We start from the raw sequence: 23201 nt of genomic DNA on the forward strand, positions 1-23201 counted from the left end.
CGCATCAAGAGGCCCAGGGAATCAGTTTTGGGGTTTTGGGTTTTTTTTGTTTTTTTGTTTTTTTGTTTTTTGTTACAATCGCGTTCCTCTGACACAGTCAAGTGTTGAGAGGAAGAGATGTACTTTCAGCTTCAAACTTCCCTCAGGTGGCCCAGCACCTCACCAAGAGGCTGGGCCCATCTCTTCCAAAGTATCTGCTCCAAGTTCTCAAGCTCTTCAAAGGAAAACAAACAATAAAATAAATTCATTTAGGTAGGAATGACTGCTGGGGGCTAAGGCCTCCAAGAGGTTTTGCATTTTTAAAGAAGTTATTGCTTCATCCAAGTTAAACTAACACAGAGAGTAGAGAGCCCAGGAGAACGTGCACTCCCAGGGCACCTGTCCTCTCTGGACTGCGAGCACCCCAATTAATAGCCACAGAAGCTCAGGCCACAGCTGGGCCCCTTCTTTTAAAAGACTGCCACGCTGTGGCCTCCCTCCAGTGCTAGCCTGTCACACATCGGAACGGGTGACTTGTTCAGCAGAAAGGATGGGCCACAAGGACCAGGACTCCCAACCAGGTTTTCGTATTTCATTCTAAGACTGCATGGACTACCACATCCACTAGTAATCCATATGCCTTTCGTATTCTAACTACAGCTTGGAAGTTCTTTGGGACTAAAGTCTCTGACTTTTCCCTTCTCCAAGAGTGCTGAATTTAGACCCAGATTAGGTGGAGGATCACTTAATGTTAGGTAGAGGATTACTTAAGGTTACACGATTTATTGTTAATGACAGGACCAGACATTGAACTTAAATTTCCTCACGCCATATCTCAACCCGGTGTCCTTTCCATCCTACCTCCATTTCAGTTATCTGTGGCTGCATAACAAACCACTCCAAAATTCCACTCCTAGAAACAACTCTATTCCCATAGGTTTCTGGGGCAGACGTTGGAACAAGGCTTGATTGAGCTGTTCTTCTGCTCACATCACATTGTTGTTGTTCTGTCAGCGGGGTCCCTCGGCCAGCATCAGCTGTGTAGGACTGAAAGGCCTAGAAACACTTCACTTACGAGTTTAGAATCTCAGTGTTTCTGCTGCAGCCTACTTCTCTTTCATAGCCTAGCCTGGGCTGCTTTACCACACGGGAGCCGTCTCCCCCAAGCAGAGACAGAAGTTGGCAGGACCGTGACATGGACACAGTTTGACTCCTGCTGCATTCTCTGGATGAAGACATCACCAGGCCAGCCCCAGCTTAAGGGAAGGGCATGAGAATTCTGCCTCTTAGAGTGAACCAGCGCGCACTTTGTGGGGAGGGAAGGAATCTGCAGTGGCCACCTTTGGAAACCCCACAACCATAGTTCCCGACAGATGCAGCGGCCTTCCTCTAATTCCTGCAGTGTTGTGCGAGCGCGCTCTCACGTCTGCAGAAACAAAGAAAAAAAGAAAAAAAAAAAAGACCCAAAATTCCCCATCCTTTTCCACCTGAAAGCCCAGCTGAAAAGTCAGAAAGGCGGAGCCCATACTCCCTAGGCTGCTGGACCCTTTCCCTGCCGGGCTCTAGTGCACTCGTCCTTGTGTGAGTGTCAGAGAGGCTGAGCGCTCTGTGGGATGCCAAGAGAAGGGGGTTAGTGCTGGTGTAATCCCGCGGTGGGGGCTGCACAGTAGTTTGTTTTTAGAGCAGCAGCTCTGTCTTTTCTATGTCGGCCATTAAATGCATATTCTTTAGGGTTCCTTCTCCTGACAAGCAGTTAAAAATAGTGCTCTTCAGGACCTCCCTGGTGACACAAGGGGTTGAGACGCAACCTATGAAGCTGTCCGCAGCCACTGCAGCACGAGTTTGAGCCCCCACCAGGGAGCTACCCACATGGCGCGGCAGACCTCTCCTGACTCGCCCGCTGCTCCCCTCAGCAGTGTATTTCAGTCAATCTGCCTGTTCTGTTCCCCACTCTGTCTCTGGTGAATCCTCTCACTCCCCACATCTCTGGCCTGTACCCCAATTCTTGTGCAAAAAATCAATAAATCTTTCAAAAGAAAAAAAAAAACAGTGCTTTTCAATGCTTTCTATGTGTGTTCTTAGAATAGACTACACCTTCAGGTAACTTTTTTGGCTCTTTATTTCCATCAGTAAGTCAAATTATACTGTCTCTAAGAAAAATAAATTGTATCTTAATAAGTCTTCCCTTCCTTTTAATGGCACAGAGGATTCTCATTTAAAAGGGCCAGCACCTAAGACCAGAAAGTCATTTTCTAGTCTGTTCCAGTTCTGGTAACATCCTTTATTTGTATTCTAACTACCTGGGTTTAAAATATCCTGTGTGATAAGGATTACTCTTTCTCTGAGAAAAACTTCCATGACCTAAATTCCTTGGGAAGTTTTTTTGCATGTTTTTCACTTGAGGAAAAAAAAAAAACAGAATTTATCCTAGATTGTCTTTTACCATTTAATTACTCAACTCAAAGTATTCTTTTCCTAGAAACTGTCAAATCAATAAAAAGCTCTGGTGTCATATCAAGAGAGGAAATATAAGTGTTCTTTGTGGGTTTCCAGGGCAAAACTTCTCCAAGTGCTTTGGGAAACCTGGCATTTTATGAGTTTATTCTCATCTTGAAATGAGGGGATTTGTCTGTACAAATGGAAATCCTTGGTTTCCCAAATCTGTTGTCTGAGAGAATGCACTGGTTTTGTACCGGGTGACTAAGAGTGTGGTCCACTGAAATCCAGTTTACCCTCCCAATTTGTGTCAATATTTATTGAAAATATTTTATGTAATTTTTTAGTACAAGGTTATGTGGGTAAACATGTACACATGGCACAGAACTGGCATTCCAGCAGGAAAATTTCAGATGTTTAAAACTTCCATTTTCCCCTCTGTTTTGTTAAAAATGTCAATTGTTAGTCTACTTATGTTTCTTTGCTGTTTCTTATGCTTTGTCTAAGACTCAAAAGACATTGTTGCCTTTTTAAAATATTCCAGATCGTGTGGAGAACTTTGAGAGATTTATGTGAATTTTTTTTGAATTTCCATTTCTTTACCCCCTGTATTTTAGGAAGAAGAATTAGAAGCCCAAATTTCTTTCCTTCAAGGGCAGTTGAATGACCTGGATGCCATGTGCAAATACTGCGCAAAGGTGATGGACACACATCTGGGTGAGTGAGCTGCTTTGGCCTGGGAGTAATGACAGTGCTGAGAGCAGTAGTCTCTAGGTCCTGTGTTAAACGCTTATGGAGAATTCTCTAGACCAATCCTCACAGCAGCACTGCAGTGGAAGTACAGTTACTTGTACACTGTCCACGTGAAGAAAGAGAAACTCGGGGAAATTAATAAAATTGCCCAGGATTATATCATCAGCAATTCAAAATTGAGCAATCTCAGTATGATTTCACTCATAAGTGGAGTCAAAATCCAAAATCTAATCATCTCACTACGGTTTTCAAATCTTAACTGCTACGCTCGCTGGCCCTGGTAAATACATCTACCGCAAACCTAAATGCAGTATTGAGTTTCAGCGTAAGAGTCAGCTCTGCCATTGTGCCAACCTGTCTGTGATCACTAATATGACTGTTATTTTGATCATGCATTGTTCATTTTTAAAAATACATGTTTTTTGCCACGTGGCGGAAATGCATGGTCAGGATCACATGACTTTTCTTTTGTCTGTGCTGATCTTCTAAGAAATGTCCTGGGTTGAAGTTCATTTTGCATGTGAGTCACACACGCGTGACATTAGGGGTCTTTGGGCACTACTCTCTCTACCTTTGTGAAAATGCTGTATTTTAACTTACAAATGTATTCCACCGGCTCGTGCATGGATTGCTCAGTAACTCCATGCTCAAAAGCTTTGGTGATATGTATTGTTACTGTCTTCTGTCCACTGATGGACATCTTTCTTTCTCCACTCTCCAGTGTCCAGCAGCTATAATTGGGGAATAAATTAGGAAAATAAAACGTGTGCCCTCATGGGAAGGGCCAGCATGCTGCTTTCTGGCTGTGGAGAAATGGCAATACCCGGCGCTGTGTGAAATGCAGCTGTGTCCCAAATGAGGGGAAGTCGAAGAGCATCTAGCAAGGTCCCTTCCTACTGGCAGGGACCATCAGAGTCCACTACATGTGGCCAAAGCCACTGGCATTTGGCTGTGATCTTAACCAACTAGCCTCTAGCAAGTACTCAGTGCTCTCTGAAGAGACGCTGACCCAAGTGGCTGGCTGCCTCCCCATATCCTGGTAGGCATCTGACAAGGGCCTCTTGTAGCCTTGGCCTTACTTCTACCCTACCCCTCCTTCAGAGGGAGGGCCCAAGAGGAGGAAACAAGAGAAACCCTGGCAGATGATCAAAAGAAGAGTAGAATCTCTTACTACAGCAAGAAATGTTACAACTCCACCCCCATCTAATTCCACCCCCTGCAAAACTGTTTATTTGTATACTTCTTTATAGTTTTCTAAAATTCATATAGGACTAAATTTACATGGATCTGTTAGGCTCACACTTCAAAATTCATCAGAAGGAAGTATGAAGAGGTGGTTTACAGGAAGTAACTAATATAAATTATGTAACTAATTATAGCTGGTTATTTAAATACAATTTTGATTGGAAGGGAGTTTGTGCATATGTTTGTACCCATCTGTACCTTTTTCGTCTTCCGTTTATTTGCTTCTCTGGCTATGGGCATGACCTTCACATTACTTGATTCTGGACTGACCAAAGTAGGAGAACAAAAACAAATTTGTTGTTAAGAAAATTTCCATGTTGTTTGGGCCACATAGCAGCTTTTAAAGCAGCTTTACTTAAGCCCCAGAATTTTCAAACAGCTTTTGCTCTGACGATTTGTCTTTCAATCAGCACTAAGAGTTATTTTCTTAGGGCAAGGGAGGGGGAAACACTTTAATTAAAGAAAAGCCCATGCAAACTGTGAATTTTCAAGTAACCACAAAACTAGATTTGTTTTTGTGTGTAAGTTTCACTTTCAACCAGAATGCCGTCACTTAGCTGTCAACTTCTTGTTGCCGGTTGCTGTGTAAAGAGCAGGACTGCATTTTCTAAGTGGGGTTGAGGGATGCTGAGAAGAATTCCTGGTCCCAGGGCCCACAGATGCATTTCATTTTATATGCATATTATAACAATGGCTTATTAAAAAGTGTGTTTCCATGTTGTATGCAATTTTGAGTCTATAAGCGAAGATTTGCAAACACAAAGATTAATTAAAGTGAAGTTCTTGATTTACTTTTTTGACTTATACTCCCTTTAAAAATGAATGTTTATACCCCAGTTGTTTTCTTTTTCCTGTGTGTGTGTTTTTTTTTCCCCTGAGAATTCAAGTAGGACAAAATGGAATGGAAGTATCCATTAGTAAGTGATGGATTATATTACGATAATGCAATCTTTATAAGATTAAAATTGCTTTATAATTTATTATCTTAAGAGGTCAGTGATATTAAGTGAAAAAAAAATGGGTGGTAGAGTAGTATATATTTGAGGTGAAAATAAGCATTCATGGCGGATGCCTGGGTGAAAGGAAGATTATAAAGCATCTTCCCAAAAGGCATAATCATCGATGTTTGGAAAATGCAAGACGGTCACAGAAAACCTGTGGATGGCTTGAGAGCACGTAACTAGCACCTGTGCTCTGCAGCCAGGCCAGCTGTAGCAGCAGCTGGAGTAGTACCTGAGGGAGAGACCCTCCTGTAGCTACAAACAGACACAGGCTGAAACCAGGCATATGGCGGTGTTTTCACATGTCAGTTTGTTGCCACGATAATGTATTTTAAAACCAAACCCAAGCAGGACCTTCTCCCTTGCCCCTTTAACTGTCCCTTCTCCAGCAATATCCTGAGACTCACCCAGCTGTGCCCATGGGGTGCAAGGGGCCCCCCTGGGGCCCCACAGCTAGTTCGTGGATGAGCAGGGACCAGTACCGCATTCCCAACACCCAACTGAATATTCCTTTGTCAAATGACGTGACAAGGTTTGATGTGCTGGGCCTGAGATGTGTGAAGTCTTTGAGCAAGAGTAACCTTCTCAGAACCGAACGATGCACCTGTACTTGAGCACCGCCGAGCTGCAGTCACCACACTCTGGGCTGCAGGCCCCCGAGGTGACTGAGAACTGTCTCAGGAACTGAGAACTCAGAAAACACAGTTCTGCCCTGTAGCCATTCGTCTTGCTAATTATTTACACTAAGTTCCTTTCATTTCAAGAGAATTTCATATCGCCCTACATTTTCTTCATCTAGTAATATCTTAAAATGTCAGGTACAGTTCAAGATTATTTTTATAACTGGGAAAGCAAATATAGAGAAAAGCCTATCAGTTAAAGGTTATAGGAAGGCATTTGTTCAAATGGTCCTTTAATCATAGAGGCAATGAAATGGACACGTTAGCAGTAATTCATTATAGTTCTGGAACCCAAGACTGAAAGAGTATTTGTTGTATCAAAAGTCTACCAAAATTCTAATTTCATTGCCTCTACATAATTGAACTATTTGAATTCAAAGATTTAGAGACAGGAATTGAAAAGAGATGTTTTATTAATTCTCAACTTTCCCTGTCAACTTCACAAGACCTTTTTTTATGTGTTCACTTTTCTGTTGCTATAGTTACTCCCCTCCCTGTCATCCTGACAGCTGAGTGGAAAGCCATTGACAGCATTAACCTCTGTGGCTGAGCTCAGGCTATTTTTAGATTTGCCATCTTCACACGTAATTGCACGTGGGCGAGCAGCGTGCCCTCTCTGATCCATGAGCAGCTGGGCCGAGCTGCCAGCTGTTTACAGGGAGTGTGAGCTCTCTGCCCTGTGGCCTCGGCCCACACCTGCCTGCCCCCAGCGGTGGTGTTTCCATTCATCTGTGTAGTATTTAGACCCTGGATTCCAGCAGCCTACCCTTTCCGTGGCAGTTCACACACACAATGGGAGGGTTGAATTCAGTGGATTAAGGGACTTTCGGTTTCCAAGCTCTTGTTGGCAGTACTGTAGCTCGCAGGACCTTAGAATGTCCCCAACATAGTAACCCTCCCAGCCAGCTCAGCTCTTGTGTCTCACAGGTGAGGAAGCTAAGGCCCGGGAAGGAGTGACACACAGCTGGTGGCCGCATAGACCAGCCCTCAGCCCCGTCCCTGCGTTCTGTTTCACTGACCTTTCAATCACAAGTGGGGTTTCATCTTATGCTATTTTACTGCAAGCTGATTTTGTACTTGTCATAATATTTATGCAAGAATGAGTTGCAAGAGAAAACCTGTTTTGGAAATCGGTTTATTTGCCTCTGCAGAAATTCCATAAATCTGATTTTCTGATGTTTATTTAAAAAACTTTGAATGGAAGTCTTTGGAAATGTTCGATAAGGCAATTAACTGGTGACATTGGGAAACAAGAGAAGGAAAAATGTGATCACCAGACGACTTTCTGTCTGACAACCATGCTGTGATAAAAGCTTTTTGTAATTATTCTAAGAAGCTTAAATGTGGCGTTGAATGGCTGGTAGCAGGGTCCTTTACAGAAGGAAAAAATAAAAGGGCACCCAAAGATCTTGTTAAAAATTTAGATTCTGACTCAGTAGGTCTGATGTGGGGCCTCAAGTTCTTGGTTTTAAACAGCTCCCGGGGGACCTGCTTGTGCCTGGTCATGACAAGCTCTAAGCAGCAAGAAGCAAATTCGCTTAAAATGATCGGTGCAGAAGTGAGTGAATGTATTCACAGCCCACTTTGTGTATTCCCAGCCCCACGCTCAGGCACACGTGCAGCTAAACTCTGGGCAGAGAGCTCCCGGCTCCCCCTGGCGCTCCGATGTCGCCTGCCTCAGCTGCAGCCCATCCCTCCTCTCTGAACTTGTTCTGTTTCCGTTGAGGTATTTTTCCCCACCAGTTTGATCATCAGACTTGGGGCTCTTGGCCAGCATTGTCCTCCTGCCCTCTGGTTATTCAGAAAAACTTAGCAAACCTCACACCGTCTCATCCTTCCCGAGGCTGAGATGCCTCATGAGCCTCGGTGCAGTGGAGCCACTTTTCATCTTTTTGTTTTCTAGATTCTGCCTCCCCCTCCCATTTTTCCCCCTTCATTTTCCACATGAGGAATGCAAATGGAATCCCTTCCCCTGTCTTTTCTTAAATATAATTTCCAGATCCTTTGAGCCTTTGTCATTATTAAACTGTCAGACTTCATAGCCTGTTCTCAGCATGTCATACCGAGGCTGGCTCTCCTTGTCCTCCAGCCCCAGCCCTCTCAGGCTCATGGTCCAGAGGCCCAGGACATATGCCCTCCCCCTGTGGGGAAGCAGGCTTGCTGCCAAGTGCTTGAAAGCTCAAGGACCTGTGGACATCACAGCACCTCAGGCTGAGCGAGAGTAAGGGGGGCTGGGGGGAAGCAGAAGCCCAAGATAAGAAGGCTAATGTCCTCTGCCTTGGGGCCCATTGAGATCCCAGCTGAGGAGTGGCAAGTAACTGTCACCGTCCTTGAGTCAGCAAAGCCATTATGGCCTGAAATTCACAAAACATGTATCTTTCTTAAGCCTAGTTCAGCGTAGCCTTTGATGAAATGATGTCATTTTAGAACTTCCTGAACCTAAGGGCTCTACCTCAGAGCTCCCAAAGAGAGAGCCTGATGGGAAAACCCCAAGATACTTCCTGTCAATGAGGCCCTGGCTATGTTTCTACTTTAATTTTAGAAGTACATCATCTGGCCAAAGATTCTAACCATTCCTGCAGCTTAGAGACCTTTTGAGTTTAAAAATCTATGTAAAGAAAAAAAAAAAATATATATATATATGTAAAGGTTCTTTTTCTGCTTGACCCTAAGGTCATATTGTGAATATCATGGATTTTACTCTAAGGGTCACGCTTCTGTGATGCCCTGGCTGGCAGGGCAGTGAGTGCTGAGAGCCTCGGGCCAGACAGTGGAGGATTTGGGACTCTGACCTAAGCACGCTCAGTTCTCATGAGCACGCTATGTATTGGCCTCAAGACTCATCTGAAGGGTACTGACATATTTGCCCAGCCTTCTCCGGGGATTTTCCTGAGTAGTATACTCTTTTTCCTAGTGCTCAGTTGGCATCTCCAGCCATTCTGGCAGCTGGATGCAAAATAGGGCCCTTGATTATATTTTGTGTGTGATCTGCTCTTTACGATTAAATACTGAACAGAAAGCACCTGACCCCACATTTGGGTCTTCATAGACCCTGGATGAATATTATTTCCCATCTTCTCCCCCTTAATTCTCCTTCTGAGGAATCTCCCACCTACTTCTATTCCTCAGGAGGTAAATCCGCCCTATTGCTGGCTTCATGCTGGTCATTCAGCCAGTTTTTCCTAAGTGTCTGCTTTCTGATGTCAAAAGAGTTTGTAGTTCTGGGAGTAGACTGGCAGTAGGTGAATTGAAGGGGTGGTCATCTAAGATTGAGCTCAGAGTGTATGGGAAAGGGGACGATGAGAGAGAGACACAGGAGAACACACCCCCTCGGAAATCACCTGAGGGGCACATGATTCCAGATGAAGTGAGCCATGTTCTTTCTGGGGCATCAGAGATCCCTGGCAGGAACCCGGGGGTTCTGAAGTGACAGGGACATAGTGACGGGAATAGCACATGTAGAACCAAGAGACTTGAGTCCGGGATCCGCCATGGGGAACTGTGTAGTTCCAGGGAACTTTTAGACTTGGAGCTTCATCTGTGATGTATAGTCCCCGGAGTAGGAGGTAAAGCAGGAGATAACCCAATAACTGGATGCTTCCAGAGGGAAGACTGTTAACAGGAAACTGATGCTTGAATTCAGTGAGTTTAAGGTGAACTTGGGGGGAAAAGGAGGGGTGAGGTATTATAGGGAGAATGGGGAGGGGTACCTTCTAGAAGGGGAGTGATATTTTCCAGGACAGAGAGATGACGCACTGTGTTAAATGGCACACACTGAGCAGAAATCCTCTTGCCAATGCCCCGCCAAAGCCAATAGTGATAAATCACATGCCTTGCCCTGCTGCACCCCTTCAACCACCACCATTCTGGGCACACAGCCCCCAACACCACCTGTGACCCTTCTGTTTCATAATCTCCTCCATATTTCCTCTTTAGCTTCTGGGACAGTCCCTGATATGAGCTTGTCAGGGGTCAGGATAACTCACTCTCCCACAGAGTGGAGAGAGCCTCAGACAGCAGAATCTGCTTGGCTGTATAAGGTACCGCAGAGTAAACATCCAAGGCCCTGATAGTAACCGCGAAGCAGAATGGTTGACTTGGACCACTTTGAAGACCTCATCTGATCCCCAGCAACCCTCTGAGACAAATGTCACCCCATCTTACTGACAGGCTGAGTGACACGCAGACAACAACCCAGGCCAAGGTCACCAAAGTCCACACTGCTTGATACGGGTGCCAGTGCCCCGAAAGACCTGGTAGAAATGAGTGGGCAGTTTGATTGCATATAAATGACCTCCACTCGCTGGCTGACCACACGAGGTCAGTTCCACCTCCAAATAATAAGGGGCACTGGCAGCTCAAGGCAGTCGAGTCAGTGCCAAGTCACAGGCCCTGTCCTGTGCCTCTCTGTTTCTCCAGCCCCTCACCAGCACCTTATGGCATGATCGTGCAGCGGGCTCAGGAGTCAGATGACCTGGAATCTAATCCTGCTCCCCCTCTTTCCAGTGGGGAGACCTCTAGTAGCAGAGCTGGCATTTCTGACCCTGACTCGCGCTTCCCTGATGGGAAGGTGCTGGTCTCCCTCTGGAAAGGTTGTTGGAGTACTCAGGTGAGGTGATGTGGCCACGTAGCTCCCGGATCCTGAGCTACTATGGTGGGTGCGGTGCCATGCTGATTTATTTATTCTTCACTGGAACCCTCTGGGAAGGTACCATGCTTACCCCTTCCCCAGGGGTTAAAGAACTTGCCAATTCCACCTCCACCCTAGATAGATGTCAGTTCTGCTTCTGTCCCCTTTCTGCTGGGCTTGCATAACCGTTTTTGCCAACCATTTAAATCAAAATCAAAATACTTTTCATTTAAATCAAAGTACTTTTATTCTTGCATTGAAGAAAATAAGGTTTTTAAGAAATTGAAAAGGCAATTTTGTGCTATTTCCGCCACCCTTAGAGTTAGAGATCTATTTCTGTGGCACTGACATGTCATTAACAGTAGTGGAGCCACCGTGGGGCTGTTATGTTGATGAGATTTGTGTGTAATTTCCACAGAAGTGGTGAGTTAGGTGCGGTTTCCCCTTTAGTCTCAGTGTTCCAACATTTATAATACATAAGACTTCATTATAAGGAGATTCTAAAGAACATAATCTTCCTTCTACACGGAAACAAAACAAAAGCCTTTAGATCAAACTTTATTCTGCCTCTTGCTATAAGGGAAAATGTGTGTTACGTTGAAATATAAGCATTTCATATTTCTGTCTTTAATATTTTAGGGCATGAAAAGACATCGTTATGTTTTTTTCTGTTTTTAAATGGAGTTGTAATATACTTAAGTTGTGTTATTGAGAGGCTTTGTATCAGTAAAGTGTTCAGAAATCCTACCTTAAATCAATATATAGTGAAACTGGTTATGCGAAGAACTCACATGGTCACAACTTTGTCAGTAAAACAAAAATTCTTATGATCAAAACATTTACTAGGTGCTAAAGGTGTCCTTTTGCTCTAGGACTTTTCTGCCTGGATTACTTTAAGTGAAACTAGTTTGCTCATTTGATCATAACAGGTTTATCCTTAAGGTTAAGTAAACATTTTACGTGGGTTTTCAGGGGAGAAGGTCGTGGCTCTCATCAGATTCTAACAGGTGGTCTGCAAGCCTGCCCACGACAAGGAGGTTGAAGATTTGTGGGTGAGGAGACATCACTGATGGTGCCAAGGGCTGTTCTCCCTCCCCGTGCACCCACTTGGCACTGGCCCTCCCCTGCCCACGCTGCGTAGGAGGCCAGAGCCCACCTGAAATTTGCAATCCTGTTCTGCTCGCTGAGAGGGTAGGGGTGCTGCCTTGGTCCCTTGCACTAGAGGAACTGGATGGTTTTCATCCTGTGTAACTATTAGGCCATTTAGCCATGGTGCTGGGTCGAATGTCCCCCGCCCCTGGTTCACGTCCACCTGGAACTTCTAAAAGTGACCTGCTGTGGAAATTGCAAGTTGAGCTGAGGTTATCCGGATGAGGGTCGGTCCGAATCCAGTGAGAGCCATTTGGACACAGACACACAGGAAGAGTGCCTCGTGACGATGGAGGCAAAGCCAGAGTGGCAGTTTTCCAGAACACCGGAAGCTAGCGAGGGGCCAGGAAGAATTCTTCCCTAGGACCTTCAGGGAGTGTTTGCAGGAGCCTGCAAACACCTTGGCTGCGTTTCTAGCCTCCAGAACTGAGAATAATTTTTTCTAGGCCACCCAACATTTAGTACTTTGAAACAAACACAGCTGCTACTAACATAAATCTTAACCCCCCCCCCAAAAAAAAAGAATAAAAATCAGGAGGTTAATTTTTTTTTCTCAAAATAACACAGCCCAGAGGTGGGCAGGCCTCGCAGGCGCAGCAGCTCCAGGACGCCCTCAGGTCCCCGGCTCCTGGCTGGCTGCCCGCGGTTCCCTCAGCGCTGTTTCTCCCCCCTGCTGCAAGATGACTCTTAGAGCTCCTGCCAGCTCTCCAGGCAGCAGAAGGGGGAAGAAAGGAAGCTCAAATGGCACAAACTGAGTCAGACCCCCAGGAGGAGCTTTCCAAAAGCGCCATCCAGGGACTTGTCTTGCACCTCAGAGCCGTAGCCGCTGCACTCACCAGTGTTGGCTGCAAAGGGGGGTGCCCGCTGCCCGCCCTGAATAAATCTGGCTGTGGTGGTGAGGGAGGAGAGGAGGGTGGACTTGGGGTTGCCCCCAGTAGTTCTGCCGCCACTAGAGACCCATGAGCAGTGCAGCGGTGATGAGGATCTGGGCCTGGTGGCTGCTGGGTACGTGGGCTGAAGAACACGGGCTTTATAAACCCACGCAGGCCTGTACTAACAGACATCTTCCCGACACACCTTCTCTTCAGCCACCCTTCTTTTCAACCACCACCCCCCTTTCCAACATACCCTGCAAGCATCACCCACCAGCACTGTGGTGTACGGGTCTGTGGCAGACTCACAGCAGCACAGGCCGCCCAAGAGAAGACAGGAGTTTCAGGCCACACTCCCAGTATGACTCTGCAAGTGTCCCAGAGGACACTGCTACGTGTGTGCTGGGAGAGGAGGTCCACAGGCCTGTTCTCAGGGGTGCGGAGATCTTGCTCTCAAGTTCCATTCCCAGCCAGCCGCCATCCACCGCTTCACCCTGCCAGTCAGCGGCAGCTCGGTCTCTTAGGGGTTAACCGTGTCGTCCGAGCAAAGGCCCACAGTGAAGTTTTTCCTCTGCCTCTCCTCCCTTCAGGACTGTCTCAAAGGCCATAGCAGTCATAAAAACAGAAGTAACCTGTTGGGTCCCCTGAAAGGCCTAGAGAACCGTGCTTGTCCGCTTTCTACAGTGGGTGGTTGTTCGTGTCTTGTTGAGTAGATTTTGTGTTGCTGTTTCTTTTGGGGGAGAGAACAAGTTGTTACAGGCTTTTAAGGAGACCAAAAACATTGGCTCTCTAATTATATCTATTATCCTATTCCCATTCATCTTGCCTTCTTGTTTTGGAGCAGGCTCCTCTAGTAGCCAGTCACGCTTGCTGAATAAATAACTTGCTGTTTTCTGTGGGGCACGTCAGAGGAGTTGCCAGCATGGTTTATAGAGTTACTGTTCTTAAAGTTTCTAATGAATTGTCAGGCTGGACTCATGGTGGTGTCAGTCTTTGTCTTGCCCCTAACTGGAAATACTTTTTTGGAAATACTTAGAATAGCAGAGTTTTGAAATGCAGATTCCAAGAGTGTTGGTCATGTTTTTTTTTTTTTTTCCTCCATTCCCTCAGTGCATGAATGCTGATGCACCTGCAGTGCACCTGGCGTTATTCTAAGAGCGCGAGTGTAAACCTGAGCAAGGCCACCTTGGAGTTTATATCCTATTGGGGGAGAGGCCCAGCAGCTAAGCCAGCAGACGCGTGTGCATGTCAGATGGAGCGAGTGCTTCCTGTACTGGCAGCCAAGGAGGTGGCCTGGAAGGCGGGCTTCTTCAGCGGGCGGGCCGGGAGAAGCCAAGGATTTGGAGGGATTTGCAGGGACTTGGAGGCAGAGCCTGAGGCCAAGGGAACAGTGTGCAGGGACTTGGAGGCAGAGCCTGAGGCCAAGGGAACAGCGTGCTGGGTCTCTCTCCCACTCGCCGCAGGGACAAGGGACAGTGAGGTGGTAGCTCTGGCCGTGGCAGGGGCCAGGCATGGACTGGGGCATCCTGCGTAGACACTGGGACACCTTGTGGCTGGCAGTGGGTCCCTCCAATCAGCTTTGGAGGAAGAACTCCTCTTGTGCAGGCTAAGCCTCCTCAGTTCCTGGAGAAACCGCCCCTGGGAGGGCCCAGTCAGTCATGCTGACTGACGCGCTGGGCATTGCTGTCTGCCAGCAACCTGTCAGGCCTTTCATTGTTTTATCCTTTCGTTGTTACCGTTACAGTGAATGGGTGACATGCTTTACTGCTTGAATCCTTAAGAAACAGCTAATAAGCTTCAGTTACCTGGGGGAAGCTGGTCTTTGGCGAGAAAGGTGCGTTAACATGACAGGACTAAGGCAGTGGGAAGCTTCATCCTGGGGGCTGAAGGAAAGCTCGAGGCTGCTGACCACATTATAGGTCAGCAAGAAGCGCCCTGGTCATTGCGTGAAGGGAAGTCACATCTGTCATTATAAGGACATCCGTGTCGTGTGGCAGGAAGGCGTGTGGTCCAGCTCTGCTCCCTGCCTACAGGTTGGCGGGCATCCTTGGTCAGAAGAGGGGCTATGAAATTTGGCAGGAAAATGCCCACACTTGTCTGAAGTAGTGGTGTGAGCGCAGGTAAGTTACGCTCAGTCCATTAGTTATAAATGTCATTCTTCTGTTTTTAGGAAATATTCAAGGTGTGATACTACAAGAAAATTTGGAAAAAGAAGATCAAATTCTGGTTTCTCTGGCAGGATTAAAACAGGTATGTTTGTTGTTTTTTTGTGTCCCACAGGCCAATCTTTTGGTCCCTCCTGGGAGAATACCCCCAACCAGGCAGTTAGAGCCCCTGCTCCCTTATTTCCCCCCACACAGAAACCCTCCTGAATCCCCGCCTCCTTACACCTCTCGCTCTTTCTAGTGCTTACGTCAGACAAGCTCACAGCCCAAGTGGGTTCTCAGCTCCCAGCCCTGCCCTTCCTTTTCCCAGACACGTTTATTCCTCTCCTGAGGCTGGTGTGCTCCAGCGGTGTGCTCACCCGTCTGCCCATGAACACACAAGTCCTTAGAGCACACGTCGTCATCACTACAAACAGCGGGCCTCAGACCCTCAAGGCCACATTGACTCAGCCCTGGAAGGGAGAAGCAGAACATAATGTCAACGGAAAGGGCACGCTGCTCTCAGATGTCGCCACCTTGTTCACAGCTGGGTGCAGCCATGTTAGCAGCCCGGGGTGTGTGTGGGGCCATGCGTGTGGGCACATGGTGCTGCCTGTTCTAAGTTAACTGTCAAGGACTCAACCCGCCCTGTGTCTGATCCTGTGAGGAACTGGCCACTGAGAAGTTTTCCTTGGTCATTAAAAAGGCATGAACTTTGATAAAGCTGGATCTGATAAAGCTGGCTCTTTTTTCTATTAATTCTTTGTTATGATGTCTATATCCATTTTATTAAAAAATGACCAATGCCAAGTCTAGTTTAATGTATGAGAGGGTTAGCTAGCACGTAAAGATAGACTCATTCATCTTTATTTTTTTCTTCTTCTTTGAAAACAGATCAAAGACATTCTAAAAGGTTCCCTGCGTTTCAACCAGAGCCAGCTGGAAGCCGAGGAGAACGAGCAGATCACCATCGCGGACGACCACTACTGCTCCAGTGGCCAGGGCCAGAGCGGCCAGGTGCCCAGGGCCTCCGCTCAGGTACAGGGCTCTGATGAACCATGTCATGTGAACACACTGGGCGGCACAGGCACTTACATTCTTCAGTCATGAGTAATAAAAACCCTACCAACTTGTCCTCACCATTTTTCCAGAATCATGGCAGATGGTGAAAATGATAGGAACCATCCTCACTTCTAGTCACAGACTTTGTAACCTGTTTCTTCTCTGCAAAGTCTTGCTAATTCTTCACTCTGAACCAGAGGACCCCAGGTGACCTTGGCATTCTGTAGTAGAAACACCGTTTCTACAAGTAGCACCCACTCTGCATGCGCCTTTTATTTTCAACCCCAGATAAGCTCTGCTGAGCAGACCGTGTGGCGTGAGAGATCAGATGGTCACAGTGTACACTACAGAGCCACGGTCAGATGAACCAGACTTTGGAGGTCAGAGGTCAGACTGAGTTCCTATGCAGAACAAATGCTTGTCCATGTGCATCTGTGTGGGAGGAGAAGACCCGAGATGTCTTTCTAAGCCTCCTTAAACGTGACAGGTGCACCCTGTGAGAGCCAGTAACCAGGATGGACAAGGACAGTCTCTCCCTCCAGCCACCTTAGTGCCATTGTGCTCATGTCTCCTTCTGCCAGGGGCCACGTACTGTAGCTCTTTGGGTTTGTAGGAGGTAGTATGCTGATAGTATGCGTGATCTTAAGGGCAAATTCCATTTCTGTTCTCCATCTGCATGACTTTAAAAGGCAGATGAATTGTCAGAGTGGGGATGTACCTGAGCCATTATTTAGAGAACAGGAGATTCAAAAGGGGCCTGTCCGTCGGGCCCAGATTTTCCTCAGAAGGCTGGCGACTGCCTTTCCAGGCCTGTCCACAGCCCACCAGTGGCCTAGGCCATAGCAGTCTAGAGACCAGTGGATCCAGGGACACTTCCAACCAAGGGGCTCTGTACATCTGAGGAGACCTCAGGCCCCACACCAGCTCCCTGCCCCATTCCTGCCCCATGCCATTGGGGCCTCAGCCTACATCAGCTCTGGGGACAAGCTCTCTCTGCCAGGCCGTCGTTGGGTCCTCCATGGTCAGAAGGTGACTCTACTTCCTTCTTCTCTGGTTTTAGCCCAGAACCTTACCACTATTCATGGATGTCAGCTTCTTCAGTTAAAAACCCAAAGGCGGGTCTCCCTGGTGGCGCAAGGGGTTAAGACGTGACCTGTGAGGCTCTCCACAGCCACTGCAGCGGATTCAATCCCCAACCAGGGAGCAACTCACATGGCGCAGCAGACCTCTCCTGTCTCGCCCGCTGCCCCCTCCGCAGTGTATTTCAGTCAGTCTGCCTGTTCTGTTCCCCACTCTGTCTCTGGTGAACCCTTTCATCCTCCACACCTCTGGCCTGTACCCCAGTTCCTATATGCATAAATAAATTAATCTTTAAAAAGAAAAAACCCAAAGGCTACTTATAATCGCATAGGAAGAAAGGAAAAATGTCAGCTACAGCAATTCCATCTCTGTGCTTTTTGCCATTCTACTCTGCAATTACCATTCCTGGTTTGTGTTTATAGAACCTTCGGGTCACCACCATGTCCCAGGGGGCCCCCAAACACATACCCAAGATGAGCTGGCTGTGAGGTAGCGATATGATGAACTGCGGGGGCCCTCCTAACAAGCTAGCTTCTGAGTAGTGGAGTCACGGGGCTTGGGCGGCTCACCTCGTACATTCTGCTCCTCTGTACGGCGACCACACACTAGGGAAGAGATGCTGTCCTTGTCCCCAGGTCATGGACATCAGAACACAGCTTCCGGGAAGATTTGTGATTGGCAGGGCCGGTCCTACCAGTATTCCGTCTGCAGCCTCCCAGCTGACTCCGGAGCTGGCTGCGCTCAACATTCATCCAGCAGCAGGTTGCCTTGTTCTCCCAGGAAAGCACCTTCCATTTCAGAGGGCCTGGCCCTGCGCCACGGAGAAGTGCCTGGCTTCAAAGCCACAGGCCCAAATACGGAGTCTCCCAAGGTGGAGCATGGGGCGAAGTGGCCCCGACTTCCACGGGGCAGTCCCCAGCCCACAGGACCACCACTCGGTCCTTTAATTTCACTGGTTTCTCCTCTCGTGCTCTGCTTCACAGGCCTCCACAGAAATGCCAGGGCACACAGATGGAGGGAGCTCCGACGACTTCATCCTGGTTTCCAAAGAAGATGATGGGGGCACTGCTGGGGCACCGTTCTCCGGGCAGGCTCAGCCTCTTCGCACCCTCAAAAGCACATCCAGGAAAAGCGAGGCCCTGGCCCGCTCCCCACTGGTGTTTTCTGACCCGCTGATGGGCCCAGCCTCGGCTTCCTCCAGCAACCCCAGCTCCAGTCCTGACGACGACAGCAGCAACCACAGCAAGGACTCCGGCTTCACCATTGTGAGCCCCCTGGACATCTGACCACAGTGCCCCAGTCCTGCGTCCAGGGGCCTTGCCACCCCTCTCAGCAGGCCCCAAGGCCCGGCTGAGGCTCCCCAGTGGAGGCCCTTCTGAAACCAACACTTCTTTCCCGGCGTGCATGTGGCATTGGGGCAGCCATTGGACCCCGTTAGAGAGAAGCAAATGGGGCCACTGAGCACACAGACTGGTGTTCATTGGGCCCTTACTGACCCCCACCTACCCTTGCTCTGAGTTAGAGCTGGTTAATATTGAGCATCACGCTCACTGTCAGAAAAAAACAACAATTAGAATCGCTTTTCCTCTGTCCGTGCCTCCCCAACTAAGGTGTGGCAACTCCATCAATAGCATCTAGAAGAAAGAAGAGTTGGTTTCAAATCTCGCCTCCCTCAGAACATCAGGCGTAGGAAAATTAATTGATATCAAGAAAAACCTTCATTTCTGGAAATCTGTATCTCAACCTTGGGAAGCCATATCGCAGAGCCCAATGCACTAGAAAGAACTAGACCTAGTGGATTCCAGAACTAGTGGAAACACAGTACTGACCTCTGAGAAAGTTGTAACGGTCTCTAGAAGCAGGGCCTAAGCCTAGGAATCACAGTTCTGTGTGATGAGTTTAGATTTCATTTGTTAAAGAACAAATCTCCTCACCTCAGACCGGACAGACTGCTCCTCACTGTCCCTCCTAAAACAACTGTTGTTCACCTTTTAGAATCTTTTACAGCCAGAAAAACAAGGTCACTCTAAGCCAATCTTTGCTGCACTGATTTCAAAAGTTGTAAGAATGTTACTTCTTGAATTGGGAAGTGTGACCTCCACTTTATGGGGTAAATCTCTTTCAGACAGTGGGTGTTCTGGTAAGGTTGCTGTAGCTTGGGGACTGTATTTACCATTAACTGAGGAAGAAAGAGAAAACCCAAGTTCATTCCCATTCAGAGTCAGAATCCACCCCCCACCCCCCCCACCCCCCCACCCCCACCCTTGGCCTCAAGGTGGCAGTAACAGGAAATTAAACCTGGAGTCTCTTCTCAGGGAGCTGGGCTCCTGAGAGAACATTCCAGATGTTGGGAGGCTGCAGGATTTCTACACAGCCCTTGCCTGGCTGGAGCTACGAGCAGGAGCCGCAGGGCCTGGCTCCGTTGTTGCAGCCCAGGCACCACTGCCAGGGCAGGTCCCAGTCTGACATGTGGTGCTTTCCTGGGCTGCAGCACAGAGAGCTCCCACACACCCCATTTCCTCCCTTAAGGAGGACAGTCCTGAAAAGGACCTTTTCCTTCCCTTTGCCTGAGCAAGAATTCTAGTGGGTGCCGGTTCCGTGGCCTCTCCGCTGAGGATGGCGAGGCCTCTGGGCCACGGGAGCTTTCATGGCAGCAGGTGACAAACAAAGGAGGAAGAAATAGAGAGGGTTTGCCTGCCCCTCCCCCTGCCAGCCTCTCCCCCTGCCTGCCTCTCCCCCTGCCTGCCCCTCCCCCTGCCAGCCTCTCCCCCTGCCAGCCTCTCCCCCTGCCTGCCTCTCCCGCTGCCAGCCGTGTTCTCTCTGGAGACAGTGTGGGGAGGACGTGACCTCCCTGGCGCTCTCCAAGAAAACAGTGACGACTGGAGAGTCAGCGGCTGCAGAGAGGATTCTAATTAGCTCTGCAGTTTGTTCTTAAACTCCAGCAGAGAGGTCTCCTCAACCAGGGACAGGGTTGCTGGGCCTCCCGCGATGGCGCGACGGGGGGCTGGTGAGCGCACCCCGTCCTGACAGCGCATCACTCAGCGCTCTTGGGGAGACTCCCTGAGGTGCTGCCAAGTCTGTGTCTCCCCAAGCGCACTCATGAGCTCTCAGGTGCCCCCAGTACTCGTCTCGAAGCGCCTGGCTCGCGCAGGTGTTGGTACTTTCAGTCTGAGGTGGGCCCCGGGACAGACCGGCCGGGACCACCGTCTTCACCACCTCCAGCGTCTCCTTCGCCCGGAGGGTTAGAGTCAGGAGAGCTGAGGTCATGGGCCCCGCGATAGCCTCTGGACACCCCAGGCTGCCCAGCTGGACACCAGCTCTGGGGCGGCCGCCCCCTGGGGCCGGGGCCTGGGGCTCATCCTGCGTGCTGTGCTTCCACGTCAGCGTCGCGCGAGAACCAGTGGGGTCCCTCAGAGGTGCTGCTTCTGTGCCCCCCAGCAGGCTGCTTCCTCCTCAAGGAAAGAAACATGCAAGGGGAGAGTGGGGTGTGGGCAGTGCCACCCTCAAATCCCCGCAGGCTCTCGGGGTTAGAGAGTTGCATTACTCTAGTTCCTTTTTTTTTTAAGTGACTTTTTTTTTCTTCATAGTTGAGCATTTGCATTTTTATTAGTTACAGTGCCGTGACAGAATATCTATTCCTTTCATGATTTTTATTGGGTACTTAACGTTTAATTGCACTTTTTTAAAAATTCCGAATATATGAAACCTTTTTGCTTTCCTTTAACAAATGTAATCAGTGGCGCCCGCTCATGTTTTGATGATTAGCAGTTAAATATATTTTATATACGTAACGACTAGATTATTTCTCATTGTCATCTACTTTTTTTATACATGTCCCTGTGTCTCATGCATTCCTTCTCATCCGCTTGGGCATGTGCATCCAGATGTGTCTCTGTTGGGTGAGAGCTGGAGAGCAGAGAAAGGCAGCTGGGATGACTTTGCCTTACCTGTGCGCCAGCCCCGGGCTCCTGGAACACTTCACACGTCTCATGACACTAGACCTGCCCGTCTCCCGAGATGCCCTCCTGCTCGTGTTCCCCGCCGACTGCCATCTGGTAAGAAACAACAACCCTGCAGTGAGGCCACTGAAGATCAGCCAGGCCCGGCCTGTGACTTGCCTTCTCTGCGGATGATGGAGTTTGAACCCTTCGCTCCGTCCTCCGGGGTCTGCCCGCCTGTGTGAACGGGAACGTCCCTTCTGCGTCGCCAGAGACCGGGAAGAGTTAGAAGCTCTGCCGGCGAGGGCGGCTCTCGATGCTCACCCCTTCGAGTCGTCCCAGATTTCTTGTTTCGGTCTTCATTCTGTGTTTCTTCAGGAAGCTGCCCCGGGGATCCCCACAAAGAGAGCATGTGGGGGGGGGGGACTTGGGTCCCGTTTCTGGTGGTTGTCCCGGGGCGCCCACGCCCATCTGTCCCCCGCGTGTCTGCAGCAGGACGTTGCTGAGGCCGCGGCCCGGGTGCAGCGGGTGAGGACGGCGGCTGGCGAGCCGGGCTTCCTTCTCGCAGGCCCAAACCGCTTCCTCCGTGTCACTTTCTAAAGCTCTTTTGATGGTGTTAAAAAGATAGAAAGTTCCTGTAAACAGGCCTGGGGCCACGTTGGTGTCACAGTGGTCACGAGGCTCCTCACGATGGCACAGTCCACTTGATGGAGGGGCTGCTCGGCGGGGCCGTGGCTGGCCTGTTGCTTTGTTCTCATTCATCTTTATGCTCTAATTCGTCCTGACTTAAGACATTTAAGTGATCCCCTTCAATGTGGCTGCAATAAAAGACTAACGTGAAACCGAGAACGGAGCTGACTGGTTCCGGCTGGGGCGGGGCGCGAGGTGCCGGGAGCCCGCAGCGTGGCCTGGGCCGCGGGGCAGCGTGACCCGGTGCCGCAGCTCCGCCATCCCCTGCTCTCCGGTCTGGGCAAGTGGCCTAACCTCTGTGCCTTGGTTTCCTCCCCTGCAAACTGGGGCCGTGGTCCGCTGCTCAGAGGCTGTCGTGAGAATGACACAGGATCAAACATTTAAAACCAGAACAGAGCCTGACGCGCGGTAGACGTGGGCCTTGCCAAAGAGAGGCCTAGTCCTGAAAGAGCCCCTGGAGGTCATGGGGTGCCAGCCTGCCCCTCTCAGAAGGACCCCTGAGGCGGCCCCGGGTTCGCCTGGACAGCTCAGCCTGAGCTGCTGGTCCGAGATGCCAGGTGGGGGGCAGCCCCAACAACCTGCAGCCGCCTCACTGTCTTCCCCCTTCACTGTCTTCCCTCAGCACCAAGAAAATAGCGTCACACCCCCAGGTAACATGGGGTTTGGTGAGGAGGCCACCTGGTGGGGGGGGCTAAAGGGAGTACACCTCAAATCTTAAGTAACAAACTAGAAAATGAGGGGCTCTCTGCAGCTTAGGGACTAAGCCACGAGGGCCGGCATCTAAGCAAGGTGCCCCCATTCTCATTCTGCGATTTGCCCCTATCACAGCGAGGGCTGTTAGCCCCGTGCGGGTATGTGCGTGTCACCAGACGCTTGTGCTGGGAAGTACGTCTGTTGGGGAGAAAGGACCGTTCTCACAGGAAGGCGAGGAGCCCTGGAAACAGAGGGAGGAGCCACAGGCCTAGAGAATTCATTCAACATCCGTCCCCTTGTTCCTACAGCACCCTCAGCTGAACCCCTCAGAGCAGGAGGCTACCCAGATGCCCCTCAGCCTGCTGGGAAAGGGTAACAAAGACATATCACTGCACTAGAAACACCAAAAAAGCTTTAAATACTGAGGAAGCCAGTGGCGATCTCCCCTGAGGCCTGGGGGCATCCAGGTGTCTGCGGAGGAGCTCCTGGCGCAGGGCCCAGGGAGTTGGCCGTCCCTCCAGTGGGAAGCCAGGGGCGCGCCCACTTCCTGCTCCTGAAAGGCCAGAATCTGGGTCGAGGATGTTTTCCCCCGTGGGTGCGCGCTGTGAGGAGAGCAGGCCCCTCCCCAAGGCCCATCTTCTAGGTACAGCCAACAAAGGGTCTCCATAGGGGGAACCCCAGCAGGCCCCCAAGGGCCTGACATTACCTTGGCTGTGTGCAGGAGGGAGCCCGGCAGCAGGAGCTCCCATGTCACTCAGACTCAGGACTCAAGGGCTGTGTGACAAGGTGGGATTGAGGGTTGCTGAGGCTTTAGTGCCTCCGGGGGAGGGGGGGAGACCCCAAGGGAAA

At 49.4% G+C, this 23201-nt stretch overlaps 1 protein-coding gene across 2 annotated transcripts in view; it reads left to right on the forward strand.

The window, feature by feature from the left end:
- Positions 1–18317, forward strand: part of TBC1D5 (TBC1 domain family member 5) — a gene marked incomplete at both ends in the record, with an annotated part of 237356 nt that extends 219039 nt beyond the window's left edge. For both annotated transcript variants that reach the window (XM_084248105.1, XM_084248106.1), the window contains 4 exons: positions 3033–3132; positions 14916–14995; positions 15784–15927; positions 18015–18317. In XM_084248105.1, the coding sequence (XP_084104231.1) occupies positions 3033–3132; positions 14916–14995; positions 15784–15927; positions 18015–18317 (627 nt within the window). The remainder of the gene's footprint in view (positions 1–3032; positions 3133–14915; positions 14996–15783; positions 15928–18014) is intronic.
- Between the last annotated feature and the right edge of the window lie 4884 nt (positions 18318–23201).

The sequence above is a fragment of the Talpa europaea genome (assembly GCF_964194135.1).
Source record: "Talpa europaea genome assembly, chromosome: 11".
In the NCBI taxonomy this organism is placed as follows: Eukaryota; Metazoa; Chordata; class Mammalia; order Eulipotyphla; family Talpidae; genus Talpa; species Talpa europaea.